This window comes from Sebastes fasciatus, chromosome 20 (assembly GCF_043250625.1).
Source record: "Sebastes fasciatus isolate fSebFas1 chromosome 20, fSebFas1.pri, whole genome shotgun sequence".
Taxonomy (NCBI): domain Eukaryota; kingdom Metazoa; phylum Chordata; class Actinopteri; order Perciformes; family Sebastidae; genus Sebastes; species Sebastes fasciatus.
The window spans coordinates 26437557-26465186 of record NC_133814.1 but is presented as its reverse complement, the minus strand read 5'-3'; the positions used below and the strand labels follow the sequence as shown (position 1 = coordinate 26465186).

At 41.7% G+C, this 27630-nt stretch overlaps 1 protein-coding gene across 1 annotated transcript; it reads left to right on the top strand.

Moving 5' to 3' along the window:
* Window positions 1-499: 499 nt before the first annotated feature.
* Window positions 500-26005, top strand: htra1b (HtrA serine peptidase 1b). Its single transcript, XM_074620954.1, has 10 exons — window positions 500-1119; window positions 8801-8900; window positions 9788-9902; window positions 10120-10209; window positions 20822-21016; window positions 21651-21683; window positions 22830-22944; window positions 23232-23289; window positions 23769-23864; window positions 25373-26005. Exons 1-10 carry the CDS (start codon window positions 642-644, stop codon window positions 25539-25541), a joined length of 1449 nt encoding a protein of 482 aa, XP_074477055.1. The 5' UTR covers window positions 500-641; the 3' UTR covers window positions 25542-26005.
* Window positions 26006-27630: the final 1625 nt, after the last annotated feature.

Genomic DNA, 27630 nt, shown 5'->3' with positions numbered 1-27630 from the left:
TTAATAGTCGTGTATCACAGTTGTTACCCTGCACAGTTTTCAGTTTTAACAGTTTTCTTCATCTCCTTGTATTTTTATATCTGGTATATTTTTTTGTACTTTGCACTACTAATTTTTTTACTGCCTTTTTACTAACATGTTTTGCACTATGGAACTGTGATGCTGGAAACTTTAATTTCCGTCGGGATCAATAAAGTTACTATCTATCTATCTATGATTTGTACACAGCTGTAGTGGAGAAAAATGTGCAATAGTTTCCTCTGAAATGTGGTGGAGAAGTATAAAGTAGAAAAAAAAATGAAATACTCGAGTTAAATGCAACTACCTCAAAATTACTTGTGTTAAATGCACAGTGAATTTCCACCATGCACCACTTACATCTCACACACACACTCACACACACACCTCCAGCATCCCTCCTTCCTCCTGACAGTGACGTCACACACGCCCACCAATCCTCTCCTGTTTATCCTGCAGCTTTTATAAACCAGAACACAAGTTCCTCTCTGCATCAGTTTGTTTTCATCCTGACCTTCCACACTGCAAGAGCACACTAATCTGAGCATTGCACATTCATCATTTAAAGTGCATCTCTCAGTTTCTCTCAGAGTTTCCTGCAGGACTCTTCTTGCTCCATCACCATGATGCGTCTCCAGCTGGTCCTGGTCGTCTCGGTGCTGCTCTTCAGCCCGACTCTGGTCTCCGGATCTCGGATAGTTAAACGCTTCGCCATCGGCTGCTCGGAGAAGTGCGACAAATCCAAGTGCGCTCCGATCCCTGCGGACTGTCTGGCCGGTGATGTGCTGGACGGCTGCGACTGCTGCCCGGTGTGCGCGTCCGGAGAGGGCGAGCCGTGCACCGGTACCGACTCCGGTAACGGACACAGTGAGTGTGCAGAGGGGATGCAGTGCGTGGTGTCCGGTGGAGGTGTGGAGGTTTCCAGCACCGTGAGGAGGAGAGGGACAGCCGGTGTGTGCACGTGCACCAACTCCGACCCGGTGTGCGGCAGCGACGGAGTCTCCTACCGGAACGTCTGCGAGCTGAAGCGAGTCAGCAACCGGGCGATCAAGCTGCAGCAGCCGCCGGTGATCTTCATCCAGAGAGGAGCCTGCGGGACAAGTGAGAGATGGGTGTGCGTGTGCGTGTGCATGTGTGAACTTGGATGACCTCAGCAGCAGCAGTCCACACACACACTGAACTTTCTCCTCCAAAGAATCCGTTTTCAAATGAGCTTCATTGACACGTTTATGGAGTAAAATAAAAAAAAATACTGATTAGACTGATAAATAGGCGTTATCAGTCACTATAAGCCGTTATAGTTTTGTTGCCTAAACCTAAAGAAGTTGTAGTTTTATTGCCTAAACCTAAAGAAGTTGTAGTTTTATTGTCTTAACCTAAAGAAGTTGTAGTTTTATTGCCTAAACCTAAAGAAGTTGTAGTTTTGTTGCTTTTGTTGCCTAAACTTAAAGAAGTTGTAGTTTTATTGCCTAAACCTAAAGAAGTTGTAGTTTTATTGCTTTTGTTGCCTAAACCTAAAGAAGTTGTAGTTTTATTGCCTAAACCTAAAGAAGTTGTAGTTTTATTGTCTTAACCTAAAGAAGTTGTAGTTTTGTTGCCTAAACCTAAAGAAGTTGTAGTTTTATTGCCTAAACCTAAAGAAGTTGTAGTTTTATTGTCTTAACCTAAAGAAGTTGTAGTTTTATTGTCTTAACCTAAAGAAGTTGTAGTTTTATTGCCTAAACCTAAAGAAGTTGTAGTTTTATTGCTTTTGTTGCCTAAACCTAAAGAAGTTGTAGTTTTATTGTCTTAACCTAAAGAAGTTGTAGTTTTATTGTCTAAACCTAAAGAAGTTGTAGTTTTATTGCCTAAACCTAAAGAAGTTGTAGTTTTGTTGCCTAAACCTAAAGAAGTTGTAGTTTTATTGCCTAAACCTAAAGAAGTTGTAGTTTTATTGTCTTAACCTAAAGAAGTTGTAGTTTTATTGTCTAAACCTAAAGAAGTTGTAGTTTTATTGCCTAAACCTAAAGAAGTTGTAGTTTTATTGCCTAAACCTAAAGAAGTTGTAGTTTTATTGCCTAAACCTAAAGAAGTTGTAGTTTTATTGCTTTTGTTGCCTAAACCTAAAGAAGTTGTAGTTTTATTGCCTAAACCTAAAGAAGTTGTAGTTTTATTGCTTTTGTTGCCTAAACCTAAAGAAGTTGTAGTTTTATTGCCTAAACCTAAAGAAGTTGTAGTTTTATTGTCTAAACCTAAAGAAGTTATAGTTTTGTTACCTAAACCTAAAGAAGTTGTAGTTTTATTGCCTAAACCTAAAGAAGTTGTAGTTTTATTGTCTTAACCTAAAGAAGTTGTAGTTTTATTGTCTAAACCTAAAGAAGTTGTAGTTTTATTGTCTTAACCTAAAGAAGTTGTAGTTTTATTGCCTAAACCTAAAGAAGTTGTAGTTTTATTGCTTTTGTTGCCTAAACCTAAAGAAGTTGTAGTTTTATTGCCTAAACCTAAAGAAGTTGTAGTTTTATTGTCTTAACCTAAAGAAGTTGTAGTTTTATTGTCTTAACCTAAAGAAGTTGTAGTTTTATTGCCTAAACCTAAAGAAGTTGTAGTTTTATTGCCTAAACCTAAAGAAGTTGTAGTTTTATTGCCTAAACCTAAAGAAGTTGTAGTTTTATTGTTTAAACCTAAAGAAGTTGTAGTTTTGTTGCCTAAACCTAAAGAAGTTGTAGTTTTATTGTCTTAACCTAAAGAAGTTGTAGTTTTATTGCTTTTGTTGCCTAAACCTAAAGAAGTTGTAGTTTTATTGCCTAAACCTAAAGAAGTTGTAGTTTTATTGTCTTAACCTAAAGAAGTTGTAGTTTTATTGTCTTAACCTAAAGAAGTTGTAGTTTTATTGCCTAAACCTAAAGAAGTTGTAGTTTTATTGCCTAAACCTAAAGAAGTTGTAGTTTTATTGTCTAAACCTAAAGAAGTTGTAGTTTTGTTGTCTAAACCTAAAGAAGTTGTAGTTTTGTTGTCTAAACTTAAAGAAGTTGTAGTTTTATTCTCTAAACATAAAAAAAGTTGTAGTTTTGTTGCCTAAACCTAAAGAAGTTGTAGTTTTGTTGCCTAAACTTAAAGAAGTTGTAGTTTTATTCTCTAAACATAAAAAAAGTTGTAGTTTTGTTGCCTAAACCTAAAGAAGTTGTAGTTTTGTTGCCTAAATCTAAAGAAGTTGTAGTTTTGTTGTCTAAATCTAAAGAAGTTGTAGTTTTGTTGTCTAAATCTAAAGAAGATGTAGTTTTGTTGTCTAAACCTAAAGAAGTTGTAGTTTTGTTGTCTAAACCTAAAGACGTTGTAGTTTAATAAACTTTAGAAAGTTATTTCCAGGTAATATATAACTATACGTTTGCTTATACTGTTAATTTGCATGTTAGCATTATTACCATCATCCTGTAGTTATCAGTTGTGGCCACAGGGGGCGCTGTTCAGTAAATGTTACACAGTCCTGCTTTAATGCTTCCTCTGTGTGACCTCTGGTACTGCAGTCCACAGCGTGTAATGACACCAGAATCTAAATTAGATCATTAGAATTTGCAGCATGTTTTTGGCCGCAGCTGCAACTTAAACGTGTTTCATCACAACTTCAACTCGTGTAAAATGTTTTAATATTTTAACAAGTTACAGCATCAGTATCTGAGATGAACTACATTGTTAGAAGCTGTTTTCTTGGTGCATCTCTGTGCGTCCTCGTCTCTCTCTGTCTGTCTGTCTGTCTGGCATCTTTCCATCTGCTGATCAGTCCGATTTGCATCGGCGCCTCGCACTGCACCAAAAAATGGGGATGTTTTTCTACCTCTCTCGCTCTCTCTCACACACACACACACACACACACACACACACACACACACACACACACACACACTTTATGTTATCTTAACAAGGTCATGTCTTGAAATTAGGCCAGGAGGTCCTGACTGCCTCCCCTGTGCTGCAAAAACAAACAGCAGAGAGAGAGAGAGAGAAATGAAAGCATATTAAGGAACACACACACACTTAGTGTAGCTGCAGCTGTGAACACACCAGTTTGCAGAGTGCAGTTTGGTTCTGACTCTCAGTGGAGTTCAACCAGGTCAAAGTCTTCTCCTCTTTTCTCCTCCATCCTTTCTTGTTATCTTATCATTCCCTTTCTTCGTTCTCCCGTCAACCTTGCCATCCTCCTTCTGCTTCTTCTTTGTAATCTTCATCCCCCATTTCCCCCAGTTTTCTTCTCCTCTGCCCTTATCTTTTTCAACGGGCAACCTCCGGGTCTGAGAAGTGAAGTGTCTTAAACCTGCATTCTGTCTACCAGCCAGCAGGGGGCGACTCCTCTGGTTGTATAGAAGTCTATGAGAAAATGAGCCTACTTCTCTCTTGATTTATTACCTCAGTAAACATTGTAAACATGAGTTTATGGTCTCAATCTCTAGTTTCAAGTCTTCTTCAATACAACATGATGTTCATTTAGTAAATGATGGTCCCATTTAGAGTCAGATAGACCATAAAGCAGGAGATGCTTTAGGGCGGGGCTACCTTGTGATTGACAGGCCGCTACCACGGCGTTGTCCAGTCTGGGAGTTGTCGCTCCTCTCCACTTTTCTCCTCTTCCTTGCTCCCACATCATATTCCTCCCCTCTTTCTCCTCTCCTCCCATTCACTGATCCTCATGCATCCCTTTTCACCTTCGCACGGAAGACTAGCAAGTAATTCTTCCTCTCCTTCTCTTGTTTACCTTACTCCTCACGTCTCCTTTAATTTAATATCCTCCTTTACTTTCTCTCCTCTCCTTCCCTCCTCTCCTCGCTGCTAATTTCCTCTCCTCCTATCTCTGAGCTGTTCGTCTGAGAGGGATGGAGAGGTTTGTGTCATCGCTCCTCTCTGAGGTTTTTTAGGAAAGAAATCTGGAAGAAGTCAGCGTGACACACCACGTTAAGTCTTCTGTAATGATTCATCTCTTGGATGCTGATTGGTGGATTGTGTAACTTCGATCTGGGTCAGTCTAGGTTATTTAACCCAGATTTGAAAGGATCCTTCTCATTATGTTTTTTTTTATTATTTCTGCTCCCTGTGCAGACTTGTGAGCTCTTTGTCAGATTGACAGGCCTGGATACGGCGTCAACAAAACACAGTTGCACGGTGACTCAACTCTTTCAGGAACTGGAAGAATGTTTCCCAGTTCAGGCTCGTCCGGCTCTTAATGACAATTCACATTAAGTTCAAAACAGGGAGTCTGCTGGCTTTGGAGGGGAATAACATGTTGGAGCTGCTTCAGGAGTCTGAAACAAACCATCTGTTTTTAGATTTGAGAGTTGCAGAGACAAACCGTCCTGCAAATATATAATCAATGAACAAATAATCTCCTTCATTTATCTTTTTCTATGAAATAATAATACCGGACAACGGACCAATCAGCGTCCTGTGAGGGGATGTTTTCGCCTTCAGTTAGTTTCGCTTTCATTAGTTTGATTGACAGATGGTTCATCCAATCAGCTCCCATCACCTGACGGCTTCTCAGATCATTCTGTGTTACAAACCATCCGACAGGGTCAGGTTACGAGTCTCTTGCCGTTCCTTGAATTTGTCTGACGATTTTGGCGTCGGCCCTTCCCGACAAAAGTCCCTGAATCTCCAGTTTAAATGGAGATGTATATGGCTCTTCTTCTTCACCCTCGGATGTTTGTTTTCTTTCAGTTTTGCGCCAGCCGCGTGATAGAAAACGTCATCAACACGTCCACTCGCTTGCTGTGAATTCAGCAGCTCTATTCACACACATGGGCTCAATCAGACGTTGTACTAGAGAGCAGGCAGGGTCAAATCTGTGAATGATTCGGATGTTTGCGGTCTCACATACAGCTCCTCCAGGTAATGTCTAGATTGGTTGCAGTGCATGTTGTGAGAGGAGCTTTAGTTGGTGCGTTCAAGGACACAGACATCTGAGCTCTGATTATTAAAATGTACCTGCTGCAGCTTTAATCACTGAGTCAGCGTAGAACTGACCTTTTTTGACCTCCGTATACACGGCGCTGTTACCGACACCTGCAGCACGTTTGATGTCTGGATGTTTCTCCGCTCGCCTGACTGCCTCCATTCAGTTCACTTCAAAGCTGCAGCAGCTGGTACACCACTAATCCTCCAGCCAAACACACACACACACACACACATAAACACATCAGTGTCTGAGACGGTCGGCTGCAGCTGAAGGCTGAAGTGAACTTTATTTTAGTTCAGAAACTCTACAGGAGGTCCTGGAGGTGTCAACTCAAGTCATGTGAGTCGGACTTCAGCCTGAACTGGAGTCACATGACTTAACGTCCTTAAAGTCAGACTCAAGTCAAGAATTTGAGGACTTGCACTAAGTATAAATGTTTTTAATGAAGATCTGTCTTGAAAGTAGAGCTGTCAATCGATTCAAATATTCAATCACGATTAATTGCATGATTGTCCATAGTTAACCGAGATTAACCGCAAATTAACCGCACATTTTTATCTGTTCAAAATGTACCTTAAAGGGAGATTTGTCAAGTATTTAATACTCTTATCAACATGGGAGTGGACAAATATGCTGCTTCATGCAAATGTATGTATATATTTATTATTGTAAATCAATTAACAACACAAAACAATGACAGATATTGTCCAGGAACCCTCACAGGTAGTGCATTTAGCATAAAAAATATGCCCCAAACTGCATGTGATTATCATAAAGTGGGCATGTCTGTAAAGGGGAGACTCGTGGGTACCCATAGAACCCATTTACATTCACTGATCTGGAGGTCAGAGGTCAAGGGACCCCTTTGAAAATGGACATGACAGTTTTTCCTCGTCAAAATTTAGCGTAAGTTTGGAGTGTTATTTAACCTCCTTCATGACAAGCTAGTATGACATGGTTGGTACCGGTGGATTCATCAGGTTTTTCTAGTTTATATGATAACAGTATCTTTATCACTAATTAGCATTAATGTATTATTATCGTGTTAACTTTGACAGCCCTACTACTACTACAAACTAAAGTAATGAAGCTAATGTAGAGTGCCAGACTTTATGTTTATTATTATGATTCTGATGAATATTTAAGTCTGATTATTGCCTGTGTGAGAACTAATGTAGCTTAAACATTTTTTCTTTTATTTTGAAGCAAAAAAGAGAATACACTATTTGCACTTTTAAATGTAAAGTCAAAAGACATGCTGTTATTGGTTTGTTTCCGACCCCCTAAAACGTTTTATGTGCTCCGGGCAGCGCGACCCATTAAATCTCTGAATGAGAAGACGATGAAGTGGAACGAGGTGATGAGGAGCGAGCTCGGCGACTGTGATGAGATCTGAAGAAAGTATGTGGAGTGAATCAGCTCAGATACAACAACAGTATGATCCTGCAGATGTGTGACCTGAGGACACAGAGACAGACATGTCCCCACTGGCTCTCTGTTCTCCTTCTCGTGCATGAACAAATGTTGGTTATAAAAGAGCACACGAGTGATCTGGTAACTCTTGTGAGGATAAAGTGCATCGTATAGTTGCGATCTGTGACATTTTAATCATGTGTCCCTGGTTGCTTGTGATTGGTCAGAGTTTTCATCATAAACAAACATTAATAGTGCCTTAATGTCTCAGTGTCTGCTCCCGTCATGTGCTGCTTTTGCTTTTGAGAAAACATGTTTTCGACAGCATCACACACAGAAAGTGTAACTGGTCCCAGCGGGTCAGACTGGGAGGAACCGTCTTACAAATGACCAGTGAAATGAGAAAAGAAAGATGTAGCTGTGACAGATGTTGCAGCACAGCTGGAGTGAAACCAAAAAACGGGGTTATGTAAGGTGACAGCGGCAGCGGCTCTGCTTGGACTGTTACAGTTTTCTCAGTAAACATCCTAAACCCCCCCCCCCGCCTCCCATTCTGCAATCTCTCCGTATCTATTGAGGCTCTGAGTCATTTCCTTTGTTTTATAAGCTTCAGTGAGAGCAGCTGACTACAGTTCATATACTGCACTCCACATCTGGATGCAGTTTGACACAGCAGCTACAGGTTGTGTCCCATCACAGCGTCCTGAACCACCCTGCCGCACACGCAGATGAAACTCAGACAGGGCGTTCTGTATACCCAATAAAGGGTGTTTTTATCTGACCTGACAACAGGAGCTCATCTCTGTTACTGTGGTCAAACTGTTTTATGACCTCCGCCAAGGCCGAATGTCTAGGAAGGAGGTTATGTTTTCACCGCAGTGGTTTGTTGGTTTGTTGGTTTGTTGGTTTGTTGGTTTGTTTGTTGGTTTGTCCGTTTGGAGGACTGTTGATTCTGCATTTTTTGCTCATCAAACACAGTGACATTACAGTTTACTTCGACCACGGCACACTTGGTGACTGTTGCAAGCATGAGTTTTATTTTGTTTCTGGCCACTTCCAATGAAGTGATTTTCCGATGCTGCTCCGCGACGTACAGCTGATCTCAACATAAACAAAAACACATGTGGATGATGGCGCAAGCTGAACGGCGAGGGCACGGTTTGGATCATTTGTTCCTATTATGCAATCGCCCTTAAAGACAGACTTCTTACCACAGACCTTGGCGGAGGTCTGCGCTCTCCGAGTGCACTTCTAGTTTGAGAGTGTACAAAACATGATTGACCTCCTGTAACTCTGCTGCTGCTGAGCAAAATCCATTCAACTGTGGTCATGAAGTGGTCAGCCAGGTGTGTGTGTGTGTGTGTGTGTGTGTGTGTGTGTGTGTGTGTGTGTGTGTGCGTGTGTGTGTGTGATGCAGGTCACTGACGGTGTGTTTTCCCCCTCCAGCTCAGCTGAATCCTGACAGCCTCCGCTACAAGTACAACTTCATTGCTGACGTGGTGGAGAAGATCGCACCTGCTGTCGTTCATATTGAACTGTACCGCAAGTAAGAAAAACGACCTGATCCAACTCCCTAACAGCACTAACAGTGACCTGCCTTTCTACTTCCTCTCTTTAGCTTCTGGACTGTTTCCCCAGTCGAACAGAATATTAGATCGATTGCCGAGAAATTTGTCACCGACATCTCTATCCTCCTCATGATTAATTAGTTGTAATATCTTTGGTGATCGCCTGATTTTCCATCTAGCGTCATCCTCAGATCATCTCTTCGGTTTATGACCAAATACCTGAAAAATAACAACATTCTCATCCATTAAATGTGTACTCTGTATGTAGCAACCCGTTCTCACTCTCAACTCGTCAAATATCGCCGTTTGGCATCAGATGCCGGCGCACGGAGGCGCCCTTTAGCGACTGTAAGTGATGAACCAGGCTTTCAGCCAATGCAAATGTAAACTCACCAGCGGGTTTACTCGAAGGTCAGAGAACGTGACGTAGCTTTAAGAGCGTGAGAGTTTGGCTCAGGGCCGGCGGGCGGGAGAGCGGGGAGGTGGACGGGTCAAACAAAGACAAGACTTTCAACCAGGAGACTGCTGTTGGTGTCCTGTGTGAAACTAAACCGGTAACCGTCCCGAGAGTCACATGAGTCCTACGTCGGTGAAGTTAACGTCAACCACGATCGTTTCCTAACCCTAACTAAGTGATTGTGTTGACTAAACTTCCTGGGACAACTGAAGTTTATTTTGAAAGGACACTATGCATGTAACGAGCGTATATTGACACGCCGTCCCCGGTCCGTCCACAAGTAACACAAGAGGGGGACCCCGTGTGTCGGAGGGGTGCTGACCAAGCGGCAGTATTTGACGAGTTGGTAGTGAGAATGTGTTGCATGTAGAGCTAACACATGCCTCTTCTCTTCTTCTTTCTGCTCAGGATGATTTTCTCTAAGCGGGAGGTGGCAGTAGCCAGCGGCTCCGGGTTTATCGTGTCAGAGGACGGACTTATTGTCACCAACGCTCACGTGGTGGCCAACAAGCACAGAGTCAAGGTACAGCTGCAGAGACAGTGCAGGGAAAACAGGCTCACATTATGTTCTTGTAATAAATTATATTTTAATGTGTTAGCTAATCTGTGTAAATTATTGTTTTCCAAACGTGAAAATGTCCATTTCAAAACGTGCACGTAATGATTTAGTTACATGGTTTGAAACAAACATTGAAAGGCAGCGTAGACTGGTGCTGAGTGAGGTCACATGTTTCCTCCAGGTGGAGCTGAAGAGCGGAGCCACATACGACGCCAAGATCATGGATGTGGACGAGAAGGCCGACATCGCTGTGATCCAGATCGAAGCACCGGTGAGCAGAGAGAGAGAGATGAATGGATGGATGGATGCTTCTTATTCCTGTTTTTATTGTCTTTGTAGGGACTCTTCCTTTTATCTTCCCTTCTATCTGACCTCCGAGTTGCCTTGAAATCATGAAATCTGCATCCATCTATCACGCTCGATATCTTAGGTCTTCACTCTAGATGATCATTCACCCATCACGTTTCTATCGCTTCTTCAAACTCTGTGAAGTAGAGCATGTGCAGAGGAACAATCAGGCGTTTACAAACTACTGGAAGGGATGAAGGTCCCAGGTTGACGGCAGAGCTTATCTATTTGTCAGATTTTTTGGGAAATCTAGTGCAGTGGATCTCAACCTGGGGTCCAGGACGAGGCACCAAAGATCTCAGGGGGTGCACGGGGATTTGTCTGCTCTGAGGTAATCAAAATCACATTTGCATATGTATAACTAAAGCTATAATAACACAATAAACTGAATAATATATGCAAAAGATTTTTTTTTTTGCCACTTAGTTATTTGTGCACAGTGTCAGATAAAGATCATTAATGTTGTTAGTATTATCCTATTTGTAGAATTAGATTCCAGTGGCGGCTGCGTAGGATTGTATCCAACTTGTGTGGTCCAAACTTTCCCAATAACTCCAGAACGTTGTAAAGTCCAAAAGTTAAAATGTTTGAATTGAAGAAAGAGAGATGTAATCGTTTCCAAAATTCACATTTTTTTTAATCTAACAAAATATTCAGTTTCAATCCATATTTGTTGGCGTTTAGCCTTTCAAAAACAACATTTTCACTGCGGTCAAAAGACTGCTTGCTTTCTCCACACTGATGAGTTATTTGATTGTGACAAAGACTTGGAGAGGGGATGCATCTTAATCAAGAGGACAGTAGAGATATAGCATAAAATATACGCAAGAAACCTCCTCTCGCCTCGATTTCATCATTTCGTATTATCTTTTTCTTTCTGTCTCTCAGTCTGGTTCTGTTTTACGATGCAGCTCTTTGTGTCCTCTCTCTCCTTCTAAGCTCTCCTCTCAGACAGACGTCTCCGCTCCTCTCTCTTTTATTTTTCCAAAACAAATTCAGGTATTTATTCCTTTGTTGGAGAATGTGCTTTTCGTGAGCATTCCCTAAATGGAACGTTTTTATTTGAGCTCAGTGGGATATTTGAGACGAGGCGCCTCAGCAGAAATAATATCATGACTCATGAAAGTGGATATCTGTTTGCGCGGGTCAGGAGACAGAGAGAATCGTTTCACTTTGTTCTGGTCCAGGGATGACTGGACGGCCGGGCTCAGCTCAGGAAGTGAGGTTCAACCACAAAATGAGTGCAATGGAAAAACAGTTTAAGCATACGAAGGTCAACGTGTCTCATTTGTCTACAGACACTGAGCTGCAACATCCTGCACAAGGTCAGACGCTTAAAGGGGAATGTCGTCCAGTTCACGGGTAAAAATAGAAATATTGATGCCAGATTTACTCACCAGAACAAAGTGCTCAAATATATCATCCCTCCATGTTGTGTTTAAATCTGCCCCGAGGAGTTTGAGATCCTATATTAGACTGTCAGATCAATCCCACCTAAATAAAGAACCAAAGCATAAAAAGTATGACTGAACGTGGCTAATTAAAGCTGTGGATCTATAATATACTGTATATAATAAGAGAAAGCAGACAATGAGTCCAGCTGTGCTTACGAAGGCAGACAGGATGCATTACACAACTCTTCACACCAGATTAGAGAAACTTTATGAACTTTTAAAGTCTTAAATGTAGATATTAAAGGCTCTATTTAAGGACCCACATACTGTATATCCTGCATCAGTTCCTCACGGTATTACTGTGACATTATTGGACCTTAAAATGTAATTTTCGTCCCCATAAATCGCAAAAATGAATAAATTATTACCCAATATAGTACAGAAAACTCAATAAATACAACAGGGTATGTCAATTTAAAATGAGACTGATCATTTTTAGTTCGAAGTGCAGTTTCTTTGCCTCCTCCAGTCTGTCAGGAGGGCCGGTTCAGACCTGCTAATGCCATCTATACACACATACACAAACATCCTTCCTGCCATCTTGAACTGCCATCAGTGGAAAGCAGGTTTATTTTTTTGGGGGGGTGGGGTAAAGATGTTTCCACAGAGTCACACAAACATGCAAAAGAATAGAAACATCACCACAAGCATGATTATGGTATTTTGAAACTGATGTTTATTGTAAATGTAACATTTGAACATCAAATCTTCCTTCAGAGGACACTGAAACGCTCCTCATATCGTCTCTGAAAGACAGAATCTATTTGAAATTCAGAGCATTTCTAATGCATTCGCGTGGCTCTGCACCATGGATGTATGAAGAGAACTGGATCCAGCGTTGGAGGCGGGGCCTCGTTCATTCCTATGAGAGTTGCTCAGTGGAGCATGAAGCCTAAATGGCTCGACTTCTGCCTGGAAAAGTACCCAGATCTTGGGCACGTGGAACATGCGCAGTAGCGTCCGCTCGGTCGCATGACTCGGTCACGGGGTCCCAACGTCACTCCGTCATCACGGCTTGGCGCTCCAGCCTCGGTCTGGGTCTCATTCACATGAACGGAGGAAGAGAAATAACTCTGGATTCAGCTATTAGTGCGTTTTACAACTTTAAAAACATAATTTTTTAAATAAGGACTATTAGAGTGTTCATACTGGGAAGTTGAAAAAGTCTTTTTGGGCCCAATGGCATCACGTGACGGACACGGAAGTTGCAGTACCGCCGTTTGGCCGTTACGAAAGTTGGGATCAACGACCGGCGCTCTTCTTGGGGGCTTGGTCTCAACATGGCGACGGCTGCGCAAACAACGGCAACAGTTCTAACAGAGCTAACGGAGAGTGGGTGCTACGCTTTCATGATGACGCCGTGGGTCGGGACGGCGTCATCAGCTGTAACCGCCGTATGAGAGCAGTGCAGAGTGCCGGCTCAGGCAGGTGTGTCTCAGGTTTAACTTTAGATGTGATGGGAAAAACACGAAGTCAATGCACGTACCCACACACTCAGAGAGACGCTGACGCTGCAGGATGTGAGTTGATGTTTGCCGGTCAGACAGAGACAGAGATCTTGGTTTTATCTCGGCGTGTTTGGGCGGAGCAGCAGGGTGTAACTGGAGCTTCGGGGCATCAAATTGTGCAGAAATCCTCAAACTGCTCAGCACTTTGTGGTTGTGGTTTACATGCAAAAACCAAGAGGCAACTGTTCTTCTGCACAAATGACTTACAGCCCTCCACACATCCATCCCAACACACACATGTTCAGCTGCTTACACCAACAGTTAGTGGAATCATTTTAACGTTTTTCTTGTAATAATGTTGGTGATAGGTGAAATATGAGATTCCATGAGATACTGATTCAAATCACAGCAGAAAGAAGTGTTGAAAGAAGAAGTGAGTCAACACAACTACACTGTCTGGTAGCACAAATCTCTCTGTGTGTACTGTACATAGTGCAGGTCAGTGTTTTTTAGGTCTAATTTCCACAGTAAAGTGTTTGCAGACGCAGCAGTCAGACGTGTAGCTGCTTGTTCAGGGCAGATAAGCTTCAGAGGATGGAGACACGGAGGCTTTGTTGACTTCGTCCTGACTATCGACATAACCCAAACTGTCTTTTGATCTTTAGATAGAAGGTAAAGAGTTATATTTAGTGGCCAGAAACAGGACTACAAATGAGAGGTAACGTTGCTCCGTATCTGCTGGATGAGCAAAATATGCAACATGTCCTCGTACAACGGTTCGTATGATGTCTTACGAAATAAAATGTGTTCGTTTTCCTACGAATGTCCAGCAACACGTCAATTTCCGTTTGTTACATGCATGCAGTCTTTTCGTCACAGGAAACAACTTCCTTAGGTTTAGGCAAGAAAAGTACTTAGTTAGGTTTAGGAAAAGATAGTAGCGTTACTTAAGTAATTAACTTACGGGACAAATAAATCACCGCTGACTTGTGGTTTGACACGAGACATGAACGCCGATCTCCAGGGCGGAAGTCCGGTATTTTTTGACCCATCCATTCACGCCAACCTCCTCCCTACACAGCGTTCCCCGCTCTTTATACTTTCTGGTTCACGATTACAATAATATCACAGTCATTCATTTTCATAGGTATAGCTACGAATGTTGTATGAGACCAGCCTGAACAGTTTGCATGTTTCCAACTTAAAAGGTGATAATATGTTAGTGTTGTTCTTAGCTTGCTGTCCCCGTTATTGCACTTTAGTTTTACCTGTTACGGTGGCACAATTTACATCGTTATCCTTCCTGTTAGTGCATAGTTTGGTGATTGAAACCCCACTTACTTTGATTAAATGTGTGTTCCAGTCAGCAGTGTTGATCTGTACTGTTGCCAGTGAGGCAGGTGTCCTCTGAGCATGTGCAGACAGGAGCTCTTTGTTGTTGTTCTGAGTCTTGACTCATCCAGTGAAGCCTCACGGCGATATTCCACCTTGATCCAGCATCGATCATTTTCCATGAGCAGCTTCTGGGAACTGCTCTCAGTCGATCAGAGGTCAAGGGACCCCTTTGAAAATGGCCAAAATTTAAGTTTGGAGCGTTATTTAATCTCCTGCGTAACAAGCTAGTATGACATGGTTGGTACCAATGGATTCTTTAGGTTTACTAGTTTCATATGTGTTAAAGAAATTAGTGGCTTTAGGGCATGTATCTCTGCAAACTGTCGGCACGTAACATGTCCAAAGAGCGCTCCTAAAACCTGAATAATATCAGCAGATCCCACTCGTCTTAATCTGAAAATGCTCCGTTCAGAATGAGGCCTAATTCAGAATATCCAAACAGAATATGCTGTTTACATGACCCGTATCAAATTCACTATATTGTCATGTTCAGAATCATAGTGGAATATTAGTGTGCATGTAAACGTAGTCAGTGTTTCTGGAGTTCTTCAAATGTCATTTCTTTGTGCTTTAAGTGCTAAAAACTCGATTGTGTTGAGGGGAAGACCTCCTGTTACATTAATATAAAACTCTCTGCGTGGCTGGATAACACTACGGGTGAGAAATGTGTGTGTGATGTGGGTTAACTGAGCCTGTAACAAGCTCGCTGTACGCTGTAGATCTTATGCGTGATAGATGAATGGAGATAATGAGAAGGAGAAAATAATGACGGGGGCGATGAACTCTGCTTTGTTCCTTGCCGTGCTCTCTTTGTGTTTGATTGCTTTGTTGCTGTGTTGGCGTCTCTTAAATTACGGCTGGACGCGGCGCCACCGGCTTTGTAATCTCACTCCGGACAAAGTGCTCGTCATCGTGAAAACCACAGAGCGAGAAACGTGGTCATGTTGGCGGTGGGCGGAGCTCAGCGGGAAGTGTGCTGTTGGACGGCGGCTTCAGATGAGTTGTGGTTGTGGTTCAGTGCAGGCGAACAGAGCAGCTTTATGTCGAACCGATGGAGTAAAGCTGTGATTAGAAGAGCTGAATGAGTCCATTCATAATACGTCTCTATATGCTTGATGGTGATTTAGTTTGAGTGCATGTGTGCGGTGGCGGTGGTGGTGATGATGTGGGGAATGACCTCATTAGAATAACTTTGGATGTATTATATAAGTACTCTATCAATCTATCTATGAATTAAGTTCAAACTTTGTTTTCAAGTTCCTAACTCTCAGCCAAGCAGGTGGTTTATTTGAATCGATTTTAGCATAAACTGACGAAGAACACAACTAACGTATATTTAGGTGAGTAATAAGAAACTGCAGTATAGAAATATGTGTTAGAAAGTCTCAGGGCAGTTTGTCACGAAATGTAATCTATTTGATTCGTGTACATAGACACAAATTCCCCTTTTTTTTCTTGTGACGCTCAGCACGACTTTCAGCAAAGTATTTTTCGTGCATTTTCCTCCGAATGTCCAGCAACACGTGACGCACGTGTCAATTTCCGCTCCAGTCTTTTCAAAATAAAACTACTTAGTTACAGTAGGTTTAGGAAAAGATCAACTTGGTTAGGTTTAGGCAACAAAACTACTTAGTTTAGGTTTAGGAAAAGATCGCAGTTTGGGTTTAAATAACATAGACAGTGCCGTAACTTAATTACGGAAGTTACGAGACAAATACGTCAACATTGACTTCTGGTTTCACACGCTCTCCTTGGAGAAAGTCCCGTGTTTACGCTGTAATATCATTAACGCAATATCTTTTGTAAATTGGACCTCGAGACGGGGCAGATAGAGGTTGCAAGTAATGCCTCATCGTTGTGTGATACCGCCGCATGAGGCACCGGACGTTCCGTTAACTATAACGTGAACCTGTCGGCGGCAACAGTAAACGCTCAGAGAAAGTGTGTCGGAAGTGTAGTGACGTACAAAGACACACAATTTATGGAGCTATCAGCGGCCGCCATCCATTCTTTGTGAATTAGTAGCCCTTAACGAAAATAATTCATCAAAACAATGCAGAATTTATAAACTCCAGATGTCTCCTGACATGAAGTCGAAAAGCATTTTTGCTTTTTGTGCAAAACGTGTAAATGTTATGTTAGGCACAGAGGCACACTTCTTTGATCTCACATTCTGGCTTCTGTTTCAGGCTCTACATTTTATTTTGCTTCGTCATATGCCCTGACTCACCAAACCTCAGGACACACACTTCTCTCTCACACACACACAGACATAGACACGAATGGACATACTCCAGGTGTTGGTCATGTACAGATGTGTTGAGCATACCTGTGGTTTTTAGATGTGCTTATCGTGCACGTCAATCAGAAACAAAGAGAGAGAAAGATTCAGTTTACGATCCGTCTCCATTGGTTGTCTGCAAATGTCTTCATCGCTCCACAGCTGCCCTGAGATGTAAAACACATCTGTCTCATCTGTCACATCTGTCATTTCATTCGTTCTTTCCCTTCTCACCTCATTCCTCCTTCCCTCTCTTCGTCCCTCGATACTTACAGTATGTTTCTCTCTCTCTTAACTAAACCCGACCAAAAGTGGGTCACAGTCTTCAGGCTTGTTACTTAACAGAGGAAACGGGCGACACATGTGTCTGTCATCAGCGGGGACACAAGATGCACGTAAACACACACACACACACATAAACACACGCGTTGACAGACAAACAGACGCTCGTCATGCTCAGCGGAGTGTGGTGTTGAAAGTCGGGTCCGAACATCACGGCTGCTTTACGTCTCAGTTTCTCTGCTCGGTGTCACATCTGAGGCTGAAATAGGTTAGTAGGACGACATGCAGCAGGCCGGCGCACAGTTTGGCCAATCAGCAAACTGCACGGCTGAGAGTCAACGCTGAAGTACCTTAAACCTGCATTCTCTCTACAGCCAGCAGGGGGCGACTCCTCTGGTTGTATAGAAGTCTATGAGAAAATGAGTCTACTTCTCACTTGATTTATTACCTCAGTAAACATTGTAAACATGAGTTTATGGTCTCAATCACTAGTTTCAAGTCTTCTTCAATACAGCATGATGTTCATTTAGTTAATGATGGTCCCATTTAGAGTCAGATAGACCATAAAGCAGGGGATGCTTTAGGGCGGGGCTACCTTGTGATTGACAGGTCGCTACCACGGCGTTGTCCGATCTGGGAGTTGTCCGTGTTTCCATCTTACGACTTTAACCCTTTCATAGTGTGTTTTCACTTCCTGAAAGTTAACTGTAATATTTTAGTCGCCTTAAAATGTCTTATTCAGCATTTGGTTGTACTTAGCTCCACCGTCTCGTGTCACTTCTGGTTGCAAAAAAACATGATGGCGACGGCCAAAATGCCGACCTCAAGGCTTCAAAACGGCAGTTCACAACCCAATGGGAACTTCACGGTCTATAGGCCCAGACACACCAACCCGACATTAAAGAACTAGCGACAATGAAGGCTACCAGTTGCGTCAAAATAAAATAAAATGAAATGAAATGAAAGCAAGGAGAAACAGCCAAACAAAAAGACAAATTATTATTATTATTATCATTATTATTATTATTAGTAGTAGTAGTAGTATTATTATTATTATCATTATAATTATTATTATTATTATTATTATTATTATTATTATTATAATGGTAAGTAAGTGAGTGGAAAATAAATTGAAATTCATTCAAATAATAATAATAATCATGATCATAAAGAAAGGAAATGCATAGTATTATAATAACAGGAGATGAAAGCTGAATGTGAGACAGTAATAGAAGAAGGGGCTCAAAGAAAAATATAAATACTAAAATCTCTCTTTAAATAACCCAAAGTTATAAAAGTTAAGTTAAATTGAAACTGATTGAGAAAATACGTTTTCGGATCCTTTAACAATATATTTGAAGATCATTTTGACACAGATGTAATAGTGGAGTTTGACTGGGTTTATACCAAACTGCCAGGAGCTTGTGCCACTTGTATTTATTTAATAAAATCAAGGTAAACTAAACACTCAATAAAAATGTAATTTAAATTTTTTTTTGGCGCATGCCTTTGAGTGTGTATGTATGCTGAAAATGATTATCAGTGGCAGAGCAAACAGCCGTCTGCAGTCTGAGTGTTTCCTGGCTTTAATAAAGTGGAGACTCAGCCAGATGCAAGAGTAATAAAATTCTACTAAAATCTATTTTAACAGATTAATTCTTATAAAAAAGTCTTTACTGGGCTCTTTACGTCCAGTGCCAACATAAACTCTGTGCATGTGTGTGTGTGTGTGTGTGTGTGTGTGTGTGTGTGTGTGTGTGTAATAGCAGTCAGGCACACTCAGCGTTCCCATGTTAGCACTGGAAACAGCAGTGACAGGGATGGAAAAGCTGATAATTATGAGCCAGTTCATCGAAGCTGCAGCCAAACAAACAACAGTAGGAATAAAAATCTGCTGCGTATTCACCGAGTTATCTAACGAGACTTCTCCCTTCCCATCTCATGCTGTAATGACACATGGCTGTGATTCATTCCTTTGGCAATACTCTTCTTTTTTGTTCTTGCATATTTACTTTTAGACAGAAAAGTGCTGAAGCAACAGCAGCCAAGGCTTTTTAAACTGTACAGAAAACTGCCAGCTGACCACATGTCGGTGAGAATCGATTGATGTGAAGAGAACTGCATTAGGGAATAGATAACGGACAACACCCTGCTTTTATTGAAGTGTTTTTGTGAAGGTTATGAGAGAGAGTTTAAGGTTCTATGGACTCAGTTGCAAAGGAGGTTATTTTAATTTATTCAACCAGGAGTAAAAACTCATTAAGATCAAAAATCTCTTTTCCAAGAGTGTCCTGGCCAAGATCGGCAGCAGCACAGTTACACGGTTGCAGACATAAAACAAACGAAGACAAAGAGCAGATTACAGAATCATAAGGTATCGATAAAACATTCATCAGCATTCAAAACATCTGCAGCCAGATGTGCTTGTTTCCAAATCTTTTAGAAGCACATTCAGTGAGAGCAGCTCTCCAAGTTTCAGGTCATTTTGTAGCTGATTCCAGGAAGACGGAGCAGCAGACTGGAACGCCCTTTTTTCCCGGTTCAGTACGGACTTTAGGGACAGTTAGTAGGATGAAGTCTTTGGAGCGAAGACAGTACCTTCCCGTACTTTTTTTGAAGGATGTAGATCCGTAGGTAAGATAGAAGCAGACCAAGAATAACCTTATAAATAAATTAAATAACGCTCCAAACTTTACGCTAAACTTTGTCGAGGAAAAACTGGCATGCCGATTTTCAAAGGGGTCCCTTGACCTCTGACCTCCAGATCAGTGAATGTAAATGGGCTCTATGGGTACCCACGAGTCTCCCCTTTACAGACATGCCCACTTTATGATAATCACATGCAGTTTCTTGCATGCAATGTCTTATTTCCAGCTATTCTAAAATGGTGTATTTGAATATTTTTACACACTGGGGTCCCTAAACAGTGTTGGAATAACATAAATTGGGTATGGAGACTCTTTTCAATAATAAATATATACATACATTTGCATAAAGCAAGGATATTTGTCCACTCCCATGTTGATAAGAGTATTATATATTTGACAAATCTCACTTTAAGGTTCATTTTGAACTGATACAAAGTGTGTGAATCATTTGCGATTAATCACTATTAAATATTTGCATTGATTGACAGCCCTTGTGGAAATACTCGTAGTAGTTGTATTGAATGAACCTGAATGAACTGAGTGGGAGGTTGGATTCTTACAGAATGAAAAAACCCTCAGATGTTAAACGTCGCCGGTCGGTCCTGGTGGAAACGAGGCTGAAGTGAGCCGTCGGTTCTGGTGGTTTACAGTTTTTTAAGTCAGAGTTATGAATGAAGAGAAGCCTCGTCCAGACGGAGAGAGCTGACTCAGCTCTCCACAGGAAATCCACGTCAGTCTCCAACAGCTTAGAGAGAATAAACTGCTGTTTACAGCTGTGTGGCTGAGTGTGTGTGTGTGTGTGTGTTTGTGTGAGTCCAGCCAACTGTCCAGTGACTGTGCTGGTGTTCATTATCCGTGTTCCTTTGAGTCTGTTTTCTCCTCCCAATAAATGAAAAACACAATGTGAGTTTGGAGGATATTTTCTTTTTTTAGCTTCACCAAAGCAAAAAACACACAAGAATAAAAGTGTCTCATCCTTTCTTCAACCCTCTCTCTGTCTCCCTCCCTTGTGTGTTTGGTGGAGCAGACGAAGCTGCCGGTGCTGCTGCTCGGCCGGTCGTCGGACCTGCGTCCCGGCGAGTTCGTGGTCGCCATCGGCAGCCCGTTCTCCCTGCAGAACACCGTCACCACCGGCATCGTCAGCACCACCCAGAGAGGAGGCAAGGAGCTGGGCCTCCGCAACTCCGACATGGACTACATCCAGACGGACGCCATCATCAACGTGAGTGAGGAGGCTGAGACAGACGGGGAGGTCGGACACATTGTGTGGGGAGAGCAAAAAGAGCGTGAGGCTTTCACGAGCTTCAGCTCTCAAAAGTCTCCAAATTCTGCAAAACCAAACACGACACTACCCAAATTGTTTGCATGTTTGCGTTTATGATAACCATGTGTGTATTTGACACACATGTAAATAGATGTTTGATGCAGTTTAACCTCTTCCAAGATATCAGATATCATATGAAACTAGAAAACCACTGAGGAATCAACCACGTCATGTTAGCTTTCCGTGAAGGAGGCTAAATAACGCGGGAAGAGGAAGAGGTTAAGTGTTTTCAATGCTGATTCCACTGTTCTGCATTGATCTGCTGATTGTCTGGAAGTGACTGACAAATCTTCTGATAAGCAACACAAACCCACAGCCTGGTGCATGTAGTGCAAGGTGCACATATTACAGCAGGGTCATGCAGACGTAACATGAGGTCATCTAAATCTACTGATGGAGAAATAGTCATTATAACATTAATGCCTCTTTGCAGCTGCACCAATCTGCATATTTCTCTCACTTCAGAAATGATTGGCTCAACGTTCTTGTGATTTATTTTCTTTTACATTCTTTCTTTGTTGTTTTCTTGCAGTACGGCAACTCAGGAGGACCACTAGTCAATCTGGTGAGTGAAGGAAAACCCAACTCGTCACGTACTGCCGCTTTGTCAGACCCCTCGGCATCACGTTTCGGTCTCAGTAAATACACGCGAATTGAAAACACTTTCTTAGGTTTAGGCAACAAAACTATTTAGTTAGGTTTAGGAAAAAGCTACATGGTTGGGCTTTAAACTTCTACGTTTGTACATGAAAACAATACTGAACGTTGTGAACACGGGATACGAACGAAGAGCTGATAGAGAGGCGAAGTCCCGCCCTTTACGCCATGAATCACACATATGATGTTTGTCAATTTAAAAGATAGTTTTGCAAGTCAAGAAAGTCGAAGTTTGTAAAGTAACCAGCCACGTACAGTACAGTTTGTCTCACCTTGAGATTCGTGAGTTCACCATCACTGGGACCACATCTATATGTTGTTAAACAGAGATATACACTCACCGGCCACTTTATTAGGCACACCTGTTCAATTGCTTGTTAACACAAACAGCTAATCAGCCAATCACATGGCAGCAACTCAATGCATTACGTCATCTAGACGTGGTGAAGACGACTTGCTGAAGTTCAAACCGAGCATCAGAATGGGGAAGAAAGGGGATTTAAGTGACTTTGAACGTGGCATGGTTGTTGGTGCCAGACGGGCTGGTCTGAGTATTAAACTGCTGATCTACTGGGATTTTCACGCACAACCATCTCTAGGGTTTACAGAGAATGGTCCCAACAAGAGAACATATCCAGTGAGCGGGGGTTGTGTGGACGGAAATGCCTTGTTGATGTCAGAGGTCAGAGGAGAATGGGCAGAGTGGTTGGAGATGATAGAAAGGCAACAGTAACTCAAATAACCACTCTAATAACCACTTTATTAGGTACACCTTGTACCTAATAAAGTGGCCGGTGAGTGTATATATACTGTATACGTAATCTCATATAAACAAACACCAAGACTCATAAAGTCCTCGTTAACAAATGTAAATCACAGCTGACTCTGATTATAAGTCTGTTTTGTGACGGCCGTGTTACTAAAACAAAGAACAATGTGATGTCACAAATGATGTTTAACAAGCCTGGTGTGGATATTGGACTTTTACTGTGGGGCGTTGGAGGAATAATGGCTAATGAATGTGTGTGTGTGTTTGTGTGTGTGTGTCCTGCAGGACGGAGAGGTGATTGGCATCAACACTCTGAAGGTCACGGCAGGAATCTCCTTCGCCATCCCCTCAGACAAGATCAGACAGTTCCTGGCAGAGTCACACGAAAGAATGATCAAAGGTTTCACTCTTTATTTCAGAGACAGAGAGAGGACGAAGACACACAATGTGTCCACAGTTTATGTCCTCCCATGTCAGAGAAATAATTGTTGATTTTAAGTCATTTACATTGACATGGACATTAACTCCAAAAACATATCCAGAATGCAAAGCTGCCTGTCAAAGACCTTTATGTCTTTCTCTACCTTACAGTAGACTTGAGCTCCTGTTTCATTAATAAAAAGATAAACAGAGTGGCAGGAGAAGATGATAAACCTCACATTTTCTACGTTACCTCTTGTTCTCCAGGTAAAACATACCAGAAGAAGAAATACATCGGCGTCAGGATGATGAGTCTCACTCCGTCGTAAGTTCCTGTTTCTGATGGCATTGTGCAAAATGTACACATTATTTACACATGTTAACGCAAATTCATTTTAACGCCCGTAATTTCTTTAATGCATTAATGCAACTCGCGATTTTAAAGCTAGAATAAAGATACTGGCATCATATGAAACTACAAAACCTGATGAATCCATCGGTACCAACCATGTCATACTAGCTTGTCGTGAAGGAGGTTAAATAACGCTCCAAATTTACCTGGATCTTGTTGATCAGAAGAATCTGTTGAGCCTGAACAACCTGATTAAATCTGTACATGGTGACTGACAGGTGGCGTTAAGCAAGATGCTTCCTCCAAGTTGCGGCTTTTCAAGGCTTGAAATTTGCAGTTTTACCAGAGCGTCACGATTAACCAGAGCAATGCCTCACATGTTGTAATTTAAAATGAATCGCAATGCATCACCCCTTTCAAGTTTAATGAAGAGCTCATGTTTTTCTCTTCAGGCTGGCTAAAGAGCTGAAGGAGAGGCATTCAGACTTCCCAGATGTCACCTCCGGGGCGTATGTCATCGAGATCATCAGAGGGACTCCAGCGGCGGCGTGAGTGTCTCTCTCAGCACTTCTTAGTTCCACATTATCTGGTGTTCTCCGCCCAATTTGTTAAAAGATTTTGGGATGTGTAATTTTAATTCAAGAAGACTTGAAACTAGAGATTGAGACCATAAACTCATGTTTACAATGTTTACTGAGGTCATAAATCAAGAGAGAAGTAGGCTCATTTTCTCAGAGACTTCTATACAACCAGAGGAGTCGCCCCCTGCTGGCTGGTAGACAGAATGCAGGTTTAAGACACTTCAGCATTGGCGTTACTTCTCAGACCCGGAGGTAGCCCACTCTTCCAGACTCACTCCTGCAGAATATACAGTATTTTGTCCGTGGGGAGATTTTTGGTATCCAGTTGAAAAGCTTGTTGACATCAAACCGCAGCGTTCCACCTGAGAAAACAGCCGGTAGAGTTTGTTTTCTTATTGTCTGGTGGGTTTCTTTGGCACACAGGCCGAGGTCAGGATGATCTGATCTCGCTGAAAGGACATTTATTAGATGTGAACCTTCTGTGTGTGGAGACTGCAGGGATATGGAAAGTTCACTTCTGGTTTCAAAGCTGCTGTTTTGCATTTGGAAACGGGCTGAACGCTGGCAGTGAAGGCAGAATCATGAGCGTTTCCCACCCAGACTGTCCGACTCTGGCAGGGAAGACAAACTGCTTCAGTCACAGTCGAGCAAATTCTGATTTCTCTTTACTTTAGAGCAAGGTACAAAAAGACGATGTTTGATTACTTTATTTATAAAAGCAAAGCCTTCAAATCCGAAGTATTTCTCTATAGTTATGTGAAAGAACAACACGAGAGAAATGTATACAAATATATTAGACATGTATTAAACATATTTGCAGATTCAAATAGTTATAGATTTGTTAGAATAGAACGTAACCTATGAACTATCATACCAACCCAGTCGCCAGAAAAAATTTTGGCATTTTACTTTTCTGGGATTCGTTGAATGTCGACGTTTCTGAACCAAAAAAAGTTTAATGTGTACGTTTCATATCAGCCTCGTATCACGCTTGCAGAAACGCATAATGCCACGTGGTTAACGTTGTGAAACGATTGGTTAGGTTTAGGCAACAAAACTACTTTTGTTAGAAGGTTAGAAAAAAGATAATGGTTTGTGTTAAAATAATAACGTAATAACGTAACTTAACAACGTAACGTAACAACGTAATGTAACAGCGTAACGTAACAGCGTAACGTAACAGCGTAACGTAACAGCGTAACGTAACAGCGTAACGTAACAGCGTAACGTAACAGCGTAACGTAACAATGTAACGTAACAACGTAATGTAACAACACAACATAACAGCACAACGTAACAAAGTAGCGTAACAAAGTAGCGTAACAAAGTAGCGTAACAAAGTAGCGTAACAAAGTAGCGTAACAAAGTAGCGTAACAAAGTAGCGTAACAAAGTATATTATTTATATATTATATTATAGTTATAAAGAGATTAATCCTGCTAAAGACAAACACCCTCCCTCTTCTTTCCTGACAGAGCCGGCCTGCAGGACAAAGATGTCATCATCAGCATCAATGGCGAGCGGATCACCTCGGCCAGTGACGTCAGCGCAGCCATAAAGAATGACAACACGCTGCGAGTGGTGGTGCGGCGAGGCAACGAGGACGTCATCATCACCATCGTCCCCGAGGAGATCGAGCCTTGACGTCTCAACAACAATCAACCACCAGTCAACCAATCCCGAGCTGGCTCTCAGTGTTTTTCAACCAATCATGAACACTTTGAAAAACCAAGCCACCAATAGGGTTGTGTGTGCGTCTGGGGCCACACCTACTGTGTTTAAGAACTTGTAATTATTAGCACTGCTCTTCCATGACGTTACGCTCGCACACCTTCACAGGTCCAACGTCATGACCCCGGGAACCGAAGCTTCAACCCCGTCGTCATACTTCTCATGTTAGTTATTCGTCTAATCCCATTTTACTTTCCATCATCACAGACCTTTTCTATTCTACTTACGCCGCCTGTCGCTACAAAGAGATTACTGCAGGTCACCGTAGTTCTGTTTGGTTGTGTACGTTCTTGATGGAATATTTTTTAATAGTATTTTTGTCTCTATGTGTTTGATGACAGTTTTTTAAAATAAAGGGAATAAAATTATTTTCAAAAGTGTTGTTTTTATTTACCGTCAGTCGATGTTTCATCTCAAACAGGTTCCTCAAATGGAACTAAGAAGAAGCACTTTGCTTTGTGAACGACAAACATCCCTTAATGAGGTCTATAGTTTCAGGCTATTCTCATATAACGTTCATGTATACCTACAGAAAGTAATACACTGTAATTTATATATATCTCACAAAATCAATTTAATCCACGTAATCGTGAACCAGGAAGTATAAAGAGCAACAAACACCACGTGATCACCTGATCCGTCTGCGTTTGGTTCCTCCTCCCTTTGTTGCTGGACTTCACTGGATGTGACAAACGCTCCAAAAGAAACTAAATAAATGTACACTGAGTTTAAAATATCAAGAAATGAAAAAGAACAGAGCAGAAACTGAGCTCCGCTACGACCCCGGTGCAGCAGCCGAGCTCCGTTCACAAGGAGACGGAGAAAACAACTCCATCATCGCTCAAACATCTTGCTCTCGTGTCGTCCCTCTGAGCCGTGTTACACACTGAAACACTGACTTCAACAATGCTTGACACAATGTTGGCCTGATCTGTGTGTGTGTGTGTGTCTGTGTGTGTGTGTGTGTGTAGGCCCAGTGGAGCGAAGGCGTTACGTAACACAGTTAACAGTGAGGTTAGTGATGTGTTCTCTGCAGGTTCATGGAGGACAGCTGATGTAAGCCAATGCCACGGGGTTTTCTCACAGAGAGCTCATAAACTAAATTAGTATCTATTACTGTAGATTTGAGAGTTTCGACATTTTAACAAAAACAAAGCAGCAAGGAGCAAGAGAAATAACTCTGGATTCAGCTATTAGTGCATTTTACAACTTTTAGGACCTAATGATTTAAATAAGGACTATTAGAGTGATCATACTGGGAAGTTGATTCACCTCAAAAAAAATTATCCACTGAGTTTCAGACGTCTCTTTCTCAATGCAAGTCTATGGGAAAAAGTCTTTTTGGGCCCAATGGCAAGTTGTAGTAACGCCGTTTGGCCACTATGAAAATTAGTTTCAAAGCCCAGCGCTCTTCCTGCGGGCTTGGTGCTGCAGGAATGAGTCGGTCAGTATATTCCCCACTCGTGAAATTTGAAGCTTTTACGCGTCTTAAAAAAGGCGGCTGCTAAGAAGCGGCTAAATGAGACTAAACGTTATCACGCCGACTCGTCCTCCTTTATCTTAGGGATGGTGATGTGAAGTCATGCGACCGTGGTGTAGTTCCTTTTTTAAATTTATTTGCACAAAAAAAAACTGCACAAAATCCAGTCAATGAAAAAAACAAAACAAGAAATGTGTCAGGAGAGGTCAAGAAGCCAACAGGCTTATACTAAGGACCTTCCTCCCACCAACCCCGGGAGAAAAAAACAATAACAAAAAAGGAAGAAAGATCTAAACTAACATAATTTTAAAAATACAACAAAAGCTAAACAACAAGAAGCACACAAAATGAGCAGAAAAAACCTAACCAAACAGTGGAAAACAATCCAATAAAAACAATGAAATACATAAAAAAACAGTACAGAAATAAAGAAAATATATCTTAACATATCAAAAGATAGTTAGACATCATGAATTAAATGTGATGATAATTTCATTTTAAATTTTCTAAAGATAACGAGCT

Bases quoted from the DNA above. Each gene is read 5' to 3' on its own strand.
- htra1b (XM_074620954.1), top strand. From the start codon at position 642: ATGATGCGTCTCCAGCTGGTCCTGGTCGTCTCGGTGCTGCTCTTCAGC. The intron at 10,210-20,821 runs GTGAGCAGAGAG...TTGGTGGAGCAG, and splicing joins TGATCCAGATCGAAGCACCG to ACGAAGCTGCCGGTGCTGCT. The intron at 23,290-23,768 runs GTAAGTTCCTGT...TTTTCTCTTCAG, and splicing joins ATGATGAGTCTCACTCCGTC to GCTGGCTAAAGAGCTGAAGG.